We start from the raw sequence: 19745 nt of genomic DNA, 5'->3' as shown, positions 1-19745 counted from the left end.
TACAGTCGGGCAAGCAGAGTTGAAACGGCAACGGTTTAGATGGTGGTCAGAGCATACGATGCCGGGCTGGCGTACGGCAGCTATCTATGCACATGCATGGCGAGACGAGGCAAGGCAAGACAAGACAAGGCATGGCGGCGATTGTAAGAGTGTTTGTTGGCAATGAGGAGTGCAGCATGCTGTTGACAGGTACAGTAGATGATGCCATGGGCGTTTAGAGAAATGTTCGGCCGTTTGCAGGTGGTTGTGGGGCATTTGAATTTCTTTGTTTCGGAGGTTGAAGATGTGCAGTGCAGGCAATTGACCGTAATATGGGCTCTTATAGGGTACACAGCATGTGTGCCCCTATGCCTGGGCAGAGTGCGATGCCGTGTACGCGTGCTGTACGCCGAAGGTGAAACACATGCAAATTGGACGCACACCACCAGTGTTTGTGGCCTAATAACAGTCGTGTTGGTCGCCAGCAGCCATTTGACGACCCCTGAACGCGCAATGCTGCCATGCCGACAGCCAGTGCGTGGCCCGCAGCCAATCCCACTTCAGCCCTCTGCCAATCGCGCGCCGTCCCAAAGCGGATAGGCCCCAGGCCGTGCCTTCCCAATCCATGCGCAGCCCCCTGGTCGTGCTTTTCGAGGACAGGGTCTAACAGGGCGACATGGGACGACGGCACAGCGACGGATATGCCTGTGCTGGATGCAGCATGTCCATGGGGCGCGAGGGCGAGAGTACCACGGATGGCGACATTGGATCCAAACGCTGGGCGCAAATACACTTTGGAGTGCGCGGGTGCCTTGCATCGTCGGCCTCGCCTCTCCGCCGGCAACGCTGACAGGTCGAGCTTGTTGCGAGGTGCAGCAGTCCGGTCCAGGCCGAGGGGCAGTCGACGCGGGAGCTGTTAAGCGCTAGACTGTCTTCTGCGAGCGATAAGAGCGCAAGCGGGTGTGAGCCCTGCGACGAGGGTGCATGTGGGTTAGTTGCTCGAACAGGCCGGAGCCTGTCCATTTGAATCGCCTGTGACCGAGCGCAGTGTGCACTGAACCCTTCTCCGCCAACCCTCTCCCCATTCACTCTTTTCGCCCGCAAACAAGCAACAGCTGGCTATACAAGACGCTCTGCGACACCAGTTCGCGACCACTCTGCCCAGTCGCAGCTTCCGGCCAAGCTCCCCCGCTCGTTTCGCTGCCAGGCCGCCGCCCGTGCAACCGCTTTCTCTGTCCCCGTCGCACACGCTCTGCCTCTGCCGTGCATAAGCCGTACGCTGCCCCATCACAAACCACCGTTGGAGCTGGCGTCCAATCTCCAATGACCTAGAGACACACGCCGACTCGACGTCTTACACGCCGCGCCCGCGCACCCCACGACGCTCTTTGATTGCCCATCTTTTTTGGATATCCTATGCCCACGACCTAACATGGCGCCCGCTCCCTCGTCCACGGCCGACCAGTCGTCCACCCCGCTGGCCGACTATTTCTTCATATCTGGCATCGAGTCCTCGCAGGTCTACGACGAGCGCACCCAGAACAATGGCATAGTAACCTCGCCGCTTGCACAACCCCCGGTCGACGAGACCATCGAGGAGGACCGCGCCCTCGAGACAGACTCAAACCGCCCAACCTCCCAGGACGGCCTGTCCAATGCCGACACCACTCGACGGAGGTCTGCGAACCGATTCAGCGAAAACCGCCAGTCCAATGGTACAATCGTTGGCATTGGCTCCGATTCCAAGCAGACCGCAAGCAATCGTAGCAGCGCCACCATCAAGGGCCTGCAGCTTGGCGGCTCTGGCCTCAGCGACCAGGAATTCGACATTGCACTACGCAAGTTCGCTTCCGAGCGGGATACCTTTCTTGAGGAAATACAGTTTACTGCTGGTGTTGCCCAACAGGCCCGCTCCACCCCCACAAGGCCGCGTCCCAGACCACAGCGCGTGTCACAAGCCAACAATGACGACGGCGTTGGAAATCTCAGGTCCGGTGTTGGAAGTATCCGTCGCCGTATCTCCACCATGCAGAGCAGCCTGAAGCGCCAGTCGTCGACAGCGAGACAATGTAAGTCGCCTTCCTTATTTACGCCCGACCAGGATCTTTGCAGGGCTGGGCCTTGGACCTGACATGGGTCGTTTGCTTTTTCCTCGATCTTGACTGACGTGCATACAGCCTCAATTCGAACGTCGAAGCGCATGTCCGGGTACAACTCTGTCATACCAGCACCACAGCCCTTTCAGCCCGATCCAGACATGCATCCTCTTCTGCGTCGCTACGAGCCTGTGCTGCTGGACCGTTATCCACCCCGGAACATGGTCGAGGAACTTAAGAGGCGGAACCCATTTCCTGACTACGTGCCTATGTTTGCATTTCCCAACGATGTTAGTGTCGTCTCATCTGACGAGCGACCAAAGAGCCAATGGCATGGATTTGCCATGACCAACGGAGACGGCTCCAAACTTTATGGCATCTGCATCATCGTCTGGCTGCCACTGAATGCCACAGCTGCAGAGGGTCTTGAGCGCCAATGTGAAGAATGGAGAAACTTGCACATGAACCCAGAGGAGCGAGAATTGGCGAGCAGCTTGGGTGAACGTCTAGCATTGGAACGCGCGAAACTATCCCAACTCCTAACTAAGCTTCCATCCGTGGCTCCTGACTCCGAGGAGCGCGAAGACCTGGACGACCAGATTGGCGCTGTAGAAGAAAAAATCCAGTTGATGACCGATCTGCTTCGCCCAGTGAGGCATGGTGCAGCATCCAAGATCGAGGGTCTTACTGACGGAGACTCTGGACTCTGGATACCCCGTGCTTATGGTGTCATGGGTCGAGATGCGAGTCTAACGCCCTTCTGGAAGGAGTGGCTAAAGGCCGTCGTTGTCCCAATGACCACGGGTGCCATCCTCCGAGTCCCCGCCAGCTCACCGCGAGTAGGTATGTGGCAGCCGCTTGAGCGATACGTCGTCAATCTGTGTGCAGAGGCTCTTAGTCCGATCACCTCCATTACGCAAGTTGAACTAGCAGTTCGCGAGCTTCGCATGTACGCTCGAAAGGAGGCAGTCAACGAGCTCCCCGGCTCCCGAAACATCGATATCTATGCTCTCTTCCGATGCATGTCCATACCCAACATCATCACCTTGTTTGAGTATGTGCTCTCGGAAGCCAGAATCATTCTCCTTTCCTCTCACACGGCTATGCTACATTTGGCTAGTATGGCGATAACCAACCTACTGTATCCCTTCCAATGGGCTGGTGTCTTCATTCCTATTTTGCCTGCCCGTCTGGTACAGACGATAGAGGCGCCATGCCCATATATCGTGGGTATCGAGCGTCGTTATGAGCCCGCTGATTACCCTGACGACGACTATGTTCTCGTCGACCTGGATGCTGATTCAATAGTCTCCAACGGTCCCCCACCACCATCGCTTCCACGCCAACAGCGACGAAAGCTCATGTCTCTACTTCAGCAATCTGCGCCGCATCATATACGATACGGCGTGCCTACTGGACCGCCAGCTTATGCTGTAGAAGCTTTCCCGTACGACACGTTCGCCTCTGAGAACCCCGGTGTCTTCTCATACAGAGCACACCCTTCGACCGTCCAGAACTATGTCGGCCTAAATTCTACGTCTTTTGGAACTGTGGTCGGACCGCCTAGTTCCAGGCCTTTGATTTACAACGCATTCCTGCAGTCAAGTGCTTCGAGCCGTGGCAACGACCGACCATCCACAGCCACCACCATAAAGACGTACCAATCGCCGCCTTCGCCTAAGGTTTCCCCAGTCTCGACGGTCTTTCCACCCATGCCTAGTACCCCTATATCGCGAAGCGATTCTGGTTATGCTCTCCAAGCCAATCTTCGCGAGAAGCGATCCGCCCACTTCGAGACTTCAAGTCGGCGAAGTTCATCGGTAAGTTTGGCTTCACACCGTTCATTGTGGTAGTCCATTGACTAACGCGACTAGTTTGGTTTCGAACGTGTACCCCAAATTCGGCGCCCCTCTCAGCCGTTCCTTGGCCACGCGCCGAGCGCATCAACATCGTCTTTGAGTCATGAGTACAAGGCGGGGTCTTCGTATGCCCCATCTGTGTATGCCCAGTCAACACTGGCCGCTTCGACGATCATGCCTGGTATGGCTATGCAACAAGTACGGAACACTGCAACAATGCAATGGCAAGAGGGTCATTGCCTGCAATGGAGACCGCACGAGGATAAAGCCCTTTGCTCGATATGCGAAGAAAAATCCGATGATGGTCTCTATCGCTGTACCGGTGAGTTTCGGGTTCGCTTAGTGTGATTTGCTTTTCTAATGTCGTGAAGGTTGTAGCACATACGCCCATGGTAGATGCGTGGATATGATCTGCATCGTCTGCCCGACGGCTTTCCGACCCGACCAAGTGCGTGCATCTTTCGTGCGGTGCTTTGCTAGCCTATTCTACACCTACCGGCGTTATCTGATACCGGCTACTGGCGAACGCAAAAAGTCTGGTATGACATATCAATTCAAGATGGACGAATTCGTGAAGAGTCTGCCAGCGGAGAACGTACAGTATATCACAACGCTACAGCAGACGCAAGGTACGTGTTGCCATCCTACTCTTTCTTAGGCGTATGCTAACATGCAATAGCTTTCAACGAGTTCATACATGAACGCGAGAGCAAGTCTGCAGACGATCCCACCATCAAACTGTTTGATGAAGTCATCTTGGCGAAGCGGAACCGCGGAAAGTCATCATTCTTCTACAAATCGAAGGTGGACTTCCTGTCCGACACAACGGATCATCTCTGGCGCACTGCGTCCGCAACTCCGCCAAATTCGCGTTTTCCAGGCGATTATCGTTCTGTGATCAGCCGAAGTACGTTACACGCATCCCTTGACTCGATGATACTAACAAAGATGATAGTCCCCGCAAAACTCGACCCCACGCTCATGAAAGAGCCTCGTGTCATTCAAGGTGTGCCACGCGTCCCTCAAGGGAAGGCCCGCCGTAAGCCCATTCCGTCCATGCTTGGACCAAACGGCAATAGCCCGCCACAAATCCATACCTCATGATCTCGACACCAAAACCTTACGCTCTCTATAACGACGAACCCGACCTCCATGCCTCTCCCTCTCTCGTCACAAACTCTCATCTTTCTGTCTCATTACTGTACCGCATTTATCATACCTAGCGACGGAGTTCTCGGCGCATCATGGCATTGCGAGTGGACCTTGATAGTCCGCTGGCCGGTGCTTGTTTCTCAGATTGGATATCTGACGGAAGGAGAAAACGCCATCTCCAAAACCATCTTGCATCACATGGGGTGTTTTGGAAGTGCTTTTGCTCGGATCGACTCGGAATTCGACTCGAGTGCAAATTGTTTCTCGGCTGCATGCTGGGCGGTGCAAAAGAAGCATTTGGTTATTATGCGAGTATACCTTTGTAATGCGTTTCCTGCACTCACTCGCACCAGATTGGCATATACTTGTAGCAAAGGCTAGGCAGTGGCGAGCTTCTCTTGTATATTATTGTGTTAAGCATTAGATGAGCCAAGTGATGTATGGAACAGACCTTGACTATCCGCTTCAATAGCCTTGTGCAAATGTTGATTTCAAGCCACTTGTTTGAAAAGTCACCTCCCACTCACACGACTTCAAACAACGCGCACCATGTTTGTAGCACTAACACAAACTGCAGGAACCCGTCCAATCATGCACGTGTTTCTAAACTTGTTGTTCCTGACTAGCATGTTTAGGGCGACCCCACTAAGTAAGCGGCACACTGGCTTGGCAAGCGTCCGTGTGAGCCGAGCCCCTTGAGGATCAGGTCGAGACTCAGGCATCTCTTCTACTCTTCCCTCTCTTCTCATCAACTGTCCTCGTTGTCCATTCATTCTTTCAGAATCGATCTCCTACAGTCACTCTTTAGACTACACTATCGTTAATAAAATCCACCGTCTCTACCACGACTCGAATCGAATTGAACCAACCTTTCACACCCACCAACACTCCTACTTCAACCGCTAATATGCTCGGACGTACCGTTTTCGCCGCGACTTTCTTTGCGCTCGCTCAATTCGCCATGGCCAGCCCCCCTGGCTGCCTCCTCGGCGCTGTCAACCAATATGAAGACCCATCTGACATCAAGGCCGTCTGCAAGGCCAAGGACCTGAACGAGAAGGTAGCGGAAATCTGCGGTGACGATGCTAAGGACGCTATGGCTGCGATCGCGGAAATTTGCAACGACGCGGACGTCGACGTTTGTAAGTGTTCCCTATTGCAGTGAACACCAGTTGCAACGATTTGGACCAAGGAATAGGGCTTGCTGGATGAATGTAGGCTGACAGAATGTGTAACAGCAACTGCCATCTCTGCTTCTGGCTCAAAGACTGCTACTGGTTCCTCTCACAACCCCACCGGCACCTCGGGCTCTACCCTCGTCTCTCTCTACCCTACCGGCTCGAGCGGACACGGAAACGGAAACGGCACTGTTCCTGTTGCCTCTGGCGGACCTAAGCCCACGGCTGGCACTGCGACTGGCTCTGCTGGTCTACCAGAGGCCACTGGTGCCGCTGGCAAGGTCGAGTTCGGCCTTGCCGCTGTTGTTGCCGGACTGATGGTCGCTGCTTTGTAAATCGGATAGGGATAGCCAAATACACCAAAAGATAGTTGAGCAATGGTGGTGAGATGTTGCATAGATGAGATACATGTGGCTGTGGATTGCATTTGGGTGTTTGTAGGCGTAATTGCATAGACTTCAAGAACACTACTACCTTCCATTCCGTCCTCAGTCGATCTGCGATGCTCTGCTCCTACTGTAGAGCTTGCCCTCAACGCCAGATATATCAGTAAACTATTCAGTCACCGTTACTATGAGTATTTCAACAAGAAGGGGTCAGCTCATGTTCGCGGTTCTGCGAACCTAGCGGTAAAGTTAACATTGAAGCACTACATGGGCAGATCCGCTTACAATTTACCCCGAAAGCGCCGAATTTGATGAGAATTCTAGACCACAGTGAACGACGAAGCGGTATGTGCCTTTAGACGTCATCCACGTAAAGAAGCCGGTACTTACGTACTTAGGCAATTTAGTCATAAGATACCTTCGACAACTTTTTCTTGCGGTACACGTTACGTACCCTCGCTACATGCGTTGGATTGCAGACAATAGTATAGCATCAAGAACGCAGTTGTGTCGAACTTTAGAACCAGCCTCAAGAGGCAAGCGCATCATGCAATAATCCGTGGTTGAAGTGGATGTTCACATACCGCAAATAAATTCGCTCTATCGTGCCGCGTACCCCACCACCCCCACCTTCATACAGTCATATCGTGCACCACAGTGCCTGTATCACAAAGAAAGATAGTTTGCGGGCTCAATCCACTCCAAACTCGTACGCTGTTATTTGTGCAATCTATATAATGTTAAAGTTTTGCGGCTTAGTCATACAACACATCCAGGCAAGGTTCGTACTCCCAGTCATTCCAACTGGTTTGCAACATATGTACTAACTGGATTCAAGATGGCCGAGCGGTCTAAGGCGCTAGCTTCAGGTGCTAGTAGAGAAATCTGCGTGGGTTCGAGTACGTTCTACCACACAGTACTAGGGTCGTGACAACTGCTAACATATAGTAGATCCCACTCTTGTCACTATACCTTCTTTTTTTGCGCTTTGTTACTTTGTTTTAGTATCCAACATCCTTCGCGTCGCTACAATACTTATAAACAATTGTGTCTTGATCCTTTTAGAGGTAACTACGTAGCTGTGGAGTCTAGCATTGCCGTGTTTGGGGACCTCGACCTTAGCACTAAAGAATAATTGCCTAGATTGGAATGCCAAGATTTCTTTCGACTTGATACCGATACATAATGTATGTAGTCGCGCCTCCCATCAAAGTGATCCTTGGTTGTCTAGCATCTGAGGCTAGAGAGAAGAGAGTAGAGATATAAAGTAAGAGAGCGAAACATATACTTCTCCACCCAACACTTGGTCAGTCAGAATAAACATTGGCTTTAGCCTTCTTCGAAAAAACTCTAACTAGGTGCTATGCGTAGTCGTCGTAGACATCTCAAAGTGGAAGTATTGTTCATTTGCGTAATCAAACATTATATCGCTAGCTCTTGCTCACTAGTTGCAGCCGTGAACGGATGTGAATATAGGTTACCGTGTTTCCGTGTCTGCCTCGCCTCTAGCACCCTGGTGATACGTAAGACTTATAAGAGACATCACCACTCAGATGTTTCTCGGACTAGTCGTGGTGGTACTATGGGTGCGCGTCTCGAAGCTTGGCTCTGAGTCCCTATTATGTGACAGTCATATGGGGAAGAAACTTTGGACTCAACAGCCACACAAAGTAATCCTAGCCAAGCCGGTGGGTTTAAATTTCTCAACCATGTCTTCTAGCATCTTATGCTTATCCGCCATCGATACTCGGTCCTGTGGGTTTTCTTCACCTAATAATCGCGGTTTTCGTCCGCCATGATCTCTCATCATATACTTCCATGTCTGCGGCTCCTCTACCGTTCTCCGAGAAATGACGGTTCATTACTCGTGGCAGGGACTGATGGATGAAGTTGGTCAAGCCCTAATCTCTCCAAGCCGTTGCCAGTTTTCAGCAACGTAAATACTAAATACCAGTTTGATTGCTTCAATACCGGCTGCACCGTTCAGAATCCTGTTCCAGCACCATGCTTCTCTTGTTTTCTATGCTCAGCTATCGGAGCAAAAGTCTGGTATCTTGCCGCCAACCGCAGTTGTCGCAGTGGGGCTTCATGCAGCTTGTGACCAAACTCCATGCCAACTGACGACGGTAGACCGATACCTTTTTTCCCAACAGAGTTGTTTCAAGATAAGCAAGACTTGCTGACACGTTCAACAGTACCTTCCTATGCGATGTCGCGATACATCCAACGTCACTGCGACCTGATAGAGCTTTCCAGACCAAGGAAGTGCTTTGAAGGGGTTGTAATGTTGGTAGTAAGTACCACATCTTCATCTCCAATGGAAACACATACCGTTCATAGCAACAGAAGTCTTTGAATTTTGATCGACAGAAATTTCTCCCTAAGAAGTCGTCCTCTCATCTTTTTCTTCCTCTAACATCCCATCACCGGATCGAAAGTCTTCTAATGTGTGCCGTCAAGTACCCATAATTCTGCTATCGCTCTATGAATTTGGTGCCTGTCAACGGAACTCATCAACACCATCCAAATCGCCGCCATCATGGTATACTCTTGAAGAGTGATGGCAGCCTGGAGGCACCCGCCCAAGGTTTCGCTAGACACCTCTCCTTCTCCTCACACTACCCAACCTACGACGCTGACGTTACCACCACTGATCAATCGAAGACGATCCTCCTCTTCATCAGATAAATCTTCTCATTCTTCCTGTTTCTCTTTCTCTTCCTCTTCGTCAGACTGGCAAAGCGAGTCACTGCCCCTTCGGCGCAAGGCAGGACTACCATCATTCGAAAGGTTGGAGGATGGAGACACCCTCTACCTACCAGCCACACCAATCCCATCATCCTCCATCATCAGGAAGCATCCGAACCAGAGCGAGGTTGAAAACCATCTTGTCGTTGTTCTTGGGAAGAGAAGATATCATGGCAAATACATCGTCTCTTTCCGGCAATTTACCATCTTCCATGGCATATCAGTCGAGGAAAAAGACCTAAGCGCCAGCGGGGTTTCTTCATGCTATGCGACAACGACGAAAGTATAACAACAGAATCGGCCAACTCAATAGCCAGGATGGCCTTGGGTCTGCCGCTAAAGAAGCGGAGCTATATCAACCTCTCACCCAACTCTCTGTTCGAAATAGAGTACGAATACCTTGACTCTTTTCACAAAACACTGCGGAGACTCAATGATTAATCAATCGCATTCATCAAGAGAGCACAGTGCTCCATCTGAAATCCCCCTCTCTACCATGCCGAACGCCGCCCTTGGCTCATGCCTGGAGGTCTCCGGCTCCTCCACCTCTCGAAAACGTTGATCGCCATATATAGTTTGCGCATGAAAGTTCGACTACCCGTCATTGGAATCCATATCTAGAATGATTGACAATCCGCCAATCTTTGAAGATATCATGAAGAGACTGGATGAGGTGGTAGAGGAGCAACGATCAAAACAAGTCGGCGAGCAGGAAAACACTCGAGGGAAGGATAGGAAAAGCCACCCAAAATGCAGCGGTCAGAGCGCCTGCTGTGTTAGCCAGTGTGTCAACACCAACAATAGTGATGGAGTATGTGTTTGTAAGTTCTCGTCCCTTTTTGATCACAGACTGAGCTATATAATATGGCTCGTACATGGGGTTCATGAGCAATACAAGAGGGGTGGCTCTCAACGTATTCATAATACATGTTCCGAATTTGCATGAAGATTTTGGGTGCTTGTGATCTGTATTTGCAAGAACCAGTAGCACAGCTTTCGCATTCTTGTCCCGAGATAGTTTCCAGAAGCGGAGAGTCCCAACCACATCGAACGCCGAGCCGGCCCACTACGATCGTATGTGGGTTCGACGCAATCAGTGACAGAGATTGTATACACGCCAAGATTCCCTCAGGTTCATCTCATTTGATGTCATCATGTCAAAAGCATGTCGCCGGCCATGCCACTGGCTGCGGAGCCGCGGTTTGAAAACTTGATGCTTAGCTTGTCATATCGACCCGATACTTGTAGACGCTCGACTTACGTATCCAATTAACCAAACAAAAGAGAAAGGATACGAACCGTCCGGTTTCCAATCGAGTCCTGAATATCCTCGAGCCCCTGATACCTGAATCATGTGTACTTCTACGCGCTCTACGCAGCCAACAGTATTGGTCCTTGCGCAGGAGTACAAACTCTGATCGAATGTCAGGAATAAGAGATTTGGAACGAGTTGAAAGTAAACTAATCCATAGTATGATTAGAAGCTCGATCGAGAAACCTTTCGACGTGACACAAAACTTAGCCGAAAGTCTCGTGTACGAGGATGTTGACTTCCATAGACAAATGCCACGATATGTTGAGAATGAAGACTTACTGGCTCCTTGTGTAGAAAGGGACATGAATATATATGTTACAAAGCGTTTCTGTATCGAGCATAGAAACCTCAAAGACTAGGCGGTAGTCATGCTGTTAGACGACCCGCCGTCGTCCACTCGGGGTGTACCCATCCTTGTCACAGAGAACCAGTATCCATGCTTCCGACTCTTGCGCATCGTGCCCCTTCGCAAGAATTCTCATCTCAACCCAGCAGTGAGGCGCGGAACTGGAATGCCTCGTCAGTTGCCCACGAGTTGCCTGACGCCGATCTCTCAAATGCCTCTTGTGTCCAAAACCGCATGCAAATCGTTGGCTCAATTGTGTCATCGTAACACGCTGAGTACCATTAGCACCCCAAACTTCTCTTTCGCGTTGCTCATGAGAGTCTGCATCTGCTGAGTGTCACCACGCCCGTACTGAACTAGTTGATCCCTCAACGATGTTGTCAGAATGATTTGTTTGCTTGACTGCCCGGCTCTCCCTTCGCTTGCCGATGATTCGGTAGGGCATCCAATCTCAGGTCTGCGCTGTGCTGTCAGGCTACCCTGGATCTCGAACGAGGACCAAGACGATGCGAAGGTGGCGACGTATGAGCACCCATCTCCTGTACAGATCTCAGAGCTTTGATTCGTGAATTTGGGAAGTATATCAGTGCTCTGCGTATAGCCCGTACATACTGCTATGCAGGGCGTGGATGATGTGTAAGAATGAGGTTAACATTATGAGCAGCTGTTAAGATATAAGGTGGTTGCGACGGACGAGTCTTGTCTGTTTAAACTGCAGGAACGAAATGGAGAATAGTGGAGCTCTGTGTCCACAGCATGGGCTGAATGGCAGAAACTATAGGGCCATGCGGAGACCGAGGAGAGGACTCATTGTATTCGACTGACAATTCACCCACCTTGAGAACACCTTGAGAAGGCGGTACGTCCTACTGGCAATACTACGTCACTCGCAAATGCTTTTGTGTCGCTAGCAGTACTATTGTCACGGGCTCAATGCAACCTTCTAGCTCCTTCGTTGCTAACCGCCAACATCATTCAACGCACTTTACCATCCTCTCGCGGAACCACAACATGTACTGTTTGAGCGTATTCTTCCTCTGCTTCATCACGACTGTTGCTGCCTCCTCGATGATTGCAAAGGCCGTATGGTACCGGTTTGACGTTAGGCAAGGGCAGCCGCCGTAGAAGCTCCCTGTGGTGCATCACCTACTACCTATACACTGGGAGAGGAAAGCCGAGCAGAAAGTGAGAACCCACTAACCCCTTTACTCATTTCGCAGTAGCAGGCGTATTGCGACCCAAACCCTTGGAGCTTCACCTGGAACCTGGAATTGGACCTGGATCGTCGCGCGCATCACCCGAGATTCAGAAACAGCATTGAACATTAATTCCCAGAACCCATCTCTTATTACGCACTACCTTCCTCGAGACGAAGGCCACCATGGACAACATCGTGGAGATTCAAGGCCAAGGGCGTCGTGGGTCCTTCGGCGACAGACGTCCGACCTTTTTACGCAAAGTGGCCGACTCGAGTCAGAGGGAGCAAACAATCTCGCTTTTTGCAGTTTATGCTTGACAATCTCTATCATTGAGGAACGCCACCCTCTGAATGATAGCAAAACCTTGGGTGGAATTTTCCGATGTTCTTCAAGAAGCCACCATGGTCGAGATCCTCTCCCACCTCGCGCCACGGAGCCTCACCCTACTGCAATTGATGATCAACTTCTCTCACAAACACACTAGCAGGCGCTATCAAGCGTCCGGTTCCCGCCTCGTCCATAGACCCAAGGTCTGGTTCCGTCTCCACAAACTACTGAAGATCCAGAGCAGCTCGTGACCTGTCACGATCGAAGATGCCATCCGCGACCGCCTTGTATCTTATCGTCCACCGACGCTCGCCGTCTCACCGACATTTCTACACCGGGCAGAACGTGCTGCCAGCGCCCCACCTCAGAAACCATAGGCGTCGAAGAAAATATCAAGTCCAATAACCAGAGGCAATATGTGTGGAGATAAGGTATTGAGAGATCAGAGAGTGAGGGGATGCGCTCAATATCGGCGTGGCACATGGCAGTGTGCAGCCCCTGTTGAAACGGGCTGCAAATGAGATGCGTGTCAGAGAGAGCGTTTCGAAAGCCACGCTGACGGTCCTCTATCAAATCTCATTAATGCTCGGGTAATGTTTGACTGCTGCAATGCGATCCTCGCGTGACTGCAGTAGCGCTGAGAGGCTACGTTCTGAGGAACGTCGCATTGTTATTGTCCAGACTTCTCCAAGCGGTTAATGGATGGGCAAAATGCCTCGGTGTTACACAATGCTGCATCGTTCACGCCAGCGGCCGCTAGGCAAAAGGAATCGGTTGCCACGTGTTGATACCCCTGGCAGCACGGCATTATCTTGACGAAAACCTGCATGAGTCGTCGTGCTCTGAGGCTGCCGTAAGCGCCGGTGATCTTAGCCTTGTAGGGTAGCCATGGGATTCTTGCGGAGATAAACTAAAGATATTTCTCTCGCGGCTAGGTCGGGCAAGCTTCGAAAATTCGAAAACCTTTCGAAAAAAAATTGACCCCAGATCAGCAATATGGGCTGATGTTTGCAAGGATGACGGCATTTGCATGCGGCAGCTAGGGATCTCTGGCGGCGGAGTATGCTGCACCGGCATCGCTTCAGAATCATACAGTTTCCGGGAGGCTGAGAGGACGATGGGCGAACATGACCGTCCGAAGCCTCCGGGAGCTGCTCCATGCTACTTGCATCATCATCATCGTTTTCGCTGAGCTTGGCGAGAACAAGTATACGCTCGTTCACTAGCCGCGTCTGCTCTCGCCACAAAGTGTGGTTGAGCGGGAAGAACCCGCCGGCCACCCAAGAGCCTCGGGAGGACGCAATGATTGGCGCGATGGATGCATTCTCGTCCCTGTGTCATCATCGCGTGGCTCCAAATTAGTTCCGAGTCCACCGCCACTCTGAAACGCATGGGTGGATGCTTTTTTTCCTCTTCACCTGTTGCACGTGCTGCATCAAGTCCAGCAGCTGGGCACGTCGAAGGGCGGGACTATTCCGGAGAGGAGACTGTGGCGGACCGTATGCTGAGCGTATTGCTGCTTGGGCTTGAGATATCGGCTATACTCTGCTCACCATGCAACCAACGTAGAGAGATCTGCAGCTGCTCACCCGTAAAGACGCCACGAGTCGTAGGAGTTAAGTCCGAACGAAGCCGAAGGTGATAACGATGGGCGGATTGGGCACACAGGAGGCTTAAGGCTTGAAGGGTCCAGCATTGCGGAACTGGCAGCAATGCGGGCCACAGCCAAGGAGAGCGATGTCTCGCATGGGAGACCAACGATTCATCGTCGTTGTGGGGTTGCACACGTGGAAAGTGCGGCACATGTACCATTCTCCAGGCTGAGAAACACGACAATCTCCACAGGTATGATCAGAGGTAACAGTCAGGCATCGATCGACTGTAGACGAGATGTAGATCTGCCGAGTTTGTCTAGACATGATGACGCGTGGACATGATTGATGCAATGCAGAGTCGTGAGATTTGGCAATGATGCTGTCAGCGATTTGAGTGGGTGCGACACTTGCTGCACGTCGTGCATGTCGAGGAACGCAGCCATGGTGACCATGGCGGACATGGCCCAAGGCCAGGGTGCAACGTGCATTCCACGTTTTGGCGGCCTCAGCAGCAAAGTTCCGGGCCTCTCGATTATGGCGACGTGTTCCACACAAAAGTAGGCCGGTAGTGTTGCGATTGGTAGGCGGCAGCTTACCATGGCACAGTACGACCAGTTCGTGGGCCGAGAGTGGTATCGGTCGCCACCAAAAGGTTACGCGAAAACGGGCCTTGCCAGAAGTTGGACAAACGGCGGTGCAGATGCGAAACGCGGGAGTTTGTGGTGTGTAAGAAGCTGCGGTGTTTGCGCAACGACGCTTTGCTGCCTTCAGCGGCAGGGACGTGTTTGCGGAATAGACAGCTGTCTGCGTCAGGCCATACTGTGGCAGAAGCCCGCCTCAACAGAGCACAGAGGCAGCACGACATGGACGTATCACTGGCTGCACCGGTCTTGGGTGCAGACGCAGATGGCTGCCTCGTCTCGCGTGGTGGCTGATGGAGACATACATGGCTGGCGGTGCTGCCATGGTGTGCCTCGCAGCCGCTCGCCGTGTGCTGAACAGGTCCAACACAACAAGCTGTCGCAGCGAGCCTCGTCCGGCGGGCCCATTGTAGCGGCCGGTCCCCTTTGTCGGCGTGCGGCGTAGTCATCGGCAGCGTCTCACCGTGGACAGGGGGCGGCAGAAAGCAGGGATACCTCGTGGAAGCCCATAGCCAAGTGCTTTATTCCCATGCGTTGGTGGACGTGCATGCCGCCATGTGTCTCGTATGCGACTAGGAGGCCGCTGCGGTTAGTGCCTTTGTCATGGCCCAGCTTCAGGGCTAATTCGGCGCCATACTAGGCCATCTTAGCTGTCTTAGGAGGGCGGTGTGAGGACTGTTCAAGCGGCAGAAGACTCAGTGGTCACGGACCCCCAGACTGTGAAGGCCAATCCCAGCTAGGGTACCCACACATTGCCCTTCAGTGAGGTCCGCGATTTGATTCTCCGCGACCATCTTCTGCTCGGCATGCCCTTCCAGACGACATCTCTTCTCCCCTTGACTGTGTCTGTCTCCTCTGTGCCTGACAGCCTGAGCCCTCCTCCCCCCAGCGAGCCCCTCCACCCCCGACCCGACCACCAGCACAAAGACGACAGCGACCGCCTACCCAGTGCACCTGCCTCAGCCGGCTCAGACGCACCTGCCTCGACATCGCCAGCGAGCAAGAGCAATCCGCCCCCGCCGCCTTCCTCCCGTGGTCCCATCAACCACGCGAGACGCTACACGCTTTCCCGCTTCCCTCTGCTCCGCAAAGGAAGCCGCGAATTGACCAGGACGCCCTCGACCACAAAGAGCCCCGCCGAATCGCCCTTCTACGCTACCGGTGCACCGCGCTCCTCACAATCGCTTGCGCGTAGCCCAGATCTTTCGCCCGCACGCGAATCCGCTGCCAGCCCCCACGAAGACGGCGACGTCATAGCTGAAGAGGAGGAAGCCACACGACATCTGTCAGAGAGGCCGAGAGCAGGCAAGCCCGACAAGATGCATCAAACAAGTTCGCGGTTACTCCGCATGACCGACGATGAGCGGCCCTATACTAGGGTGAGTACAACTATTCCTCACTTCCCGACATATCCACGTCAAAAACGCCGAGCCCGTCCGAATTCGACTACGCGAAGACGTCGGCTAACACTCGAATCAGGATTTCAAGGATCTCTTTTCGACCCTCATGGTCTCACTTCCCCTCACAGCACATCGCGTTCGCTTCAGGATGATTGACTTCACCTTTACATCAGACGAAGCAATCACCAACCTTGGATCCCTCAAATTTTCCCAGTCAAACCGCATGCCAGATCCCAAGGACTCATCACGTGTCGTCACCACTACCACCACAACCACATTCTCAATGGCCAAGGAAATGGCCCGCTCCGTCTGCCAGAAGTTTCTCGAGGCCAAGTTTGTCGAGTCGGTAGAGGGCAAGACAGATTTCATGAACAAGAGCTCGGTCTGGCAACTTACGCCCAAGGGTATTCACATCCTGGAGCGGTTTTGCACACGCAACGGTATCGCTTCAGCTCACGTCAAGGCAGTCATCGAGTCCAACAGGAATCCCCGACAACTGGTTGTTCTCGAGCGTAACACCGAAACTGACAAGCTCCATCATGACGAACAGACTGTTGAGATCCTCTTCCGCCGCTTCATTGGTACCACCGCAAATGAAACCCAGTCAGATTCCGACTCAATACACGAGTTCTCAAAGTGTGATGTTGGGGTTAAGCTTGTCAAGCATCGGCCTACTTCGCAACGCCAGTTTGAGTACACCTTCAATGGACGCAACGCCGCACAGTGGCTCATGGACTGCACAACTATGGTTGACCCCCGCGAATCTGTTGAGGTCGGCTCATTGTTCTTGCAACTAAAGCTTATCGCTCCGGTTGATCCTCGTAATTCAGAACACCAGTTTCAGCCCTCCAAGCAGGTACACTATTACATCACCAACCACGGTGAGCGCGTTGCTGGCTGGCTTCTGGACGAAGTCCCCTCAGGTGGAGACATCGCAATGAAGTCAAGGGATGGGGTTGCCCGCGATTCCAACAGCAACCGCACCAATGTCATCATCCGTAACCCTTCATGGCGCCTTCTGTACCGCGAGTTCCTCAAGGAAACCATGTGTGAGGAGAACCTCTCCTTCTACCTCGAGGTCCAGCAGTTCAACAAGCAGTACCGAGACGCTATCAATGACAAAGGGGATAACAAGGTCGAGACCATCAGAGAGACTCTTGCCGCAGCTTATGGTAAATCTTCACATACTCAAGCTGCAAACGTTTTCTAACTGGTTTAGGTTTGTACAACGCTTTCCTGGCTCCTGGCTCACCCAACGAACTCAACATCGACCATGGTCTTCGTACACAACTCGCCACTCGTATGACACGTGCCGTTGGGGACGACGCAGCAATGTTGCAAAGCCTCAACGAAGTGGCTTCGCTTTTTGAGAAGGCACAGCAATCCATCTTCAAGCTCATGTCAAGTGTATGTTCTCTCTTGTATACCCGTTGCCCGAACATCCTGCTAATCTCACATTAGGACTCTGTACCCAAATTCGTAAAGCACCCCAAATACGCACCCCAACTCCGCGGGCTTGATGCCGCTGCTGCATCCGCCTACGTCGCCTCACCAACTGCCACCCGATCATAGAATGAATATCTGGCCACTCTTACGACTGATTCTGATAACTTTCACATGATGACACAACGACGATATGCGAGTGCCGAACCATCTCAGGCTCGTGCGCCTCTCTTGGATAGCTAGCATCATTCTCCTGATACCTCTTTCTCTCGGGTTCTCAACCTGTTCTCCTACTCCATTGCATCCAGTCATAGACTGCGGCGTTTTATGGGTTCCCGGCCAAAAACATTAGCATCAGGTGGTCGTTCGTGGAATCACCCCTTTTCTTCTTTGACCTATGTCACATTTTGTTTACCTTTCTTATCTTTTCTTTTTCTTCATCCGGTGGTCATAGCGGGATTCAATATACAAGCGTACGTCACTGAACGCTTGCAAACAACCGAAGTTCGCAGGTGTTCTTTTTCTTTTCCTTTTCCTTGACGGAGACTAAAAGCTGGGACCGAAGACTATCGAACGTTGCCCAGAGTACTATTTTTGGGCACCTGTCCACGGCTGCACCCCAGCTGTTCTGCCCTCTTCATCGTACTTTCCGACGAGCGAGCGTGGAAATGAGGACGATCGGGACGGTATAGATGGGCACCGCGACAGTCTCCTCACCGAGACTTTTGTAAGTTTGGGTTGAGGAGAGTTGATCAACATGCTGGATATGGGAGAGCAGTCGACCCGACCTGACGAAGGCACTCGATAAGCATCGGACGGATGATGGAATGCAAATAGAGCACTACTGTACCTTAATAGGAGGTTTCCGATGATACCCTCATACTATAGAAGAATTCATAACGATACTACACATCCTTGCTTATTGCTGGCAATGACTTGAACTCTGTTAACTAATCTGACAGCGGCCGACCACAGCACGGCGAATTCTCCGAGGGACACAACCGCACATCTGCCTTGCCCCAACCATCCGCATTACATAAGCACACACACTTCACTCCTGAAAACCTCCACAATCCTTTTACGAGTCTGGGCCCCGGGCCACCTAGTATCTCTAGCCCTGGCCCTTCTAGTTCAACTTATCTGCTACGTGCGCATGCTACGTCCGCGGACGCACGACCGAGCGTACCCTGATTTTATCTGTCAGAAGTCAGAACACGACCTTCCACCACATCGCGCGAATCGTGTTTTTTTTTTGAGGGAGCTGCGGGTCCATGCAGTCAGCTCCGAAAGCTACTTCTGCATGTTTTAAGTCGTAGGTTGGTCGCATCGGTGGGGATAGTCGGAGACGTGATGGGTCGTTGGTGCAGGCGTCGACCTCCGCGGGTTGTGGTTGGTGCGGAGGAGGACCGGGGAGAGTTGTTTGGTGGAGGGCGAGGCTGTGGATCGGAGATGGGCTGCCGACAGTCGTTGTCGGGATTCAATCTAGGTAAAGCCCCGGGGAGCGCTTGAAGGGTCGAGTAATATACGGAGCGACGGGGTGTTCATGCATCGATAGAGTTTCAAGGGTGAGAACTGTCATACCAACGAGGGAGTTCTCGGGTTGCAAAGGTAATGTAAGCGTACTGGTACGACATTAAGCCTTACCTCATCTTCTCTTTGTTTCCGGCAATATGGATTTCAGATGTTGATACTACGATGCCGAGCTCTGATCGCCATGCCATGTGAGTTCCTCGCGATCACCACCATATCCAGCTGGCACTCGATTGGCAGATCAGCCACTCGCAGTTTCCATTGCGTAGTCAGCATTGACTACTCATCTTCGGAACAACCCTCTCGGGCCGGTGACCGTCGTCCGTCGTGCATCTCCGACCGTATATAGCCGGGTGGTGGCTTGTCAGCGGCGTGAAGATTAGGTTTTCCAGATCCGGTTTTCTTGGGCCAAACGGCGCAGTTCTCATGTAGTTTGGTGCATTGCGCTCGCGTGGCTTCTTCGGTGGTATTAATTTGAGTTGAGGGGATCTCCCTGATCGCGGAGGGAAGAGCCCGCAACGAACGACCGTGGATGCGTCTCGCATGTATAT

The 19745-nt window shown here is 52.3% G+C and overlaps 4 protein-coding genes across 4 annotated transcripts; all 4 read left to right on the top strand.

The window, feature by feature from the left end:
- Window positions 1-1411: 1411 nt before the first annotated feature.
- GT037_003562 (ddenn domain containing protein) lies at window positions 1412-5038 on the top strand (the record flags this gene model as incomplete). Its single annotated transcript, XM_038928609.1, has 6 exons — window positions 1412-2048; window positions 2157-3895; window positions 3950-4256; window positions 4306-4563; window positions 4614-4841; window positions 4890-5038. The coding sequence occupies 6 exons, from the start codon at window positions 1412-1414 to the stop codon at window positions 5036-5038; spliced, it is 3318 nt and encodes a 1105-aa protein (XP_038788316.1).
- A 955-nt stretch (window positions 5039-5993) lies between these two features.
- Window positions 5994-6599, top strand: GT037_003561 (uncharacterized protein; the record flags this gene model as incomplete). The annotated part of the gene is made up of 2 exons (XM_038928608.1): window positions 5994-6228; window positions 6325-6599. The coding sequence occupies 2 exons, from the start codon at window positions 5994-5996 to the stop codon at window positions 6597-6599; spliced, it is 510 nt and encodes a 169-aa protein (XP_038788315.1).
- Window positions 6600-13712: 7113 nt separating this feature from the next.
- On the top strand, window positions 13713-13947 carry GT037_003560 (uncharacterized protein; the record flags this gene model as incomplete). Its single annotated transcript, XM_038928607.1, has 2 exons — window positions 13713-13792; window positions 13845-13947. 2 exons carry the CDS (start codon window positions 13713-13715, stop codon window positions 13945-13947), a joined length of 183 nt encoding a protein of 60 aa, XP_038788314.1.
- A 1680-nt stretch (window positions 13948-15627) lies between these two features.
- GT037_003559 (rgs-domain-containing protein) lies at window positions 15628-17793 on the top strand (the record flags this gene model as incomplete). The annotated part of the gene is made up of 4 exons (XM_038928606.1): window positions 15628-16200; window positions 16301-17393; window positions 17441-17628; window positions 17683-17793. The coding sequence occupies 4 exons, from the start codon at window positions 15628-15630 to the stop codon at window positions 17791-17793; spliced, it is 1965 nt and encodes a 654-aa protein (XP_038788313.1).
- Between the last annotated feature and the right edge of the window lie 1952 nt (window positions 17794-19745).

The sequence above is a fragment of the Alternaria burnsii genome, assembly GCF_013036055.1.
Source record: "Alternaria burnsii strain CBS107.38 chromosome Unknown 730, whole genome shotgun sequence".
In the NCBI taxonomy this organism is placed as follows: domain Eukaryota; kingdom Fungi; phylum Ascomycota; class Dothideomycetes; order Pleosporales; family Pleosporaceae; genus Alternaria; species Alternaria burnsii.
This window is presented reverse-complemented; position numbering and strand designations above follow the sequence as displayed.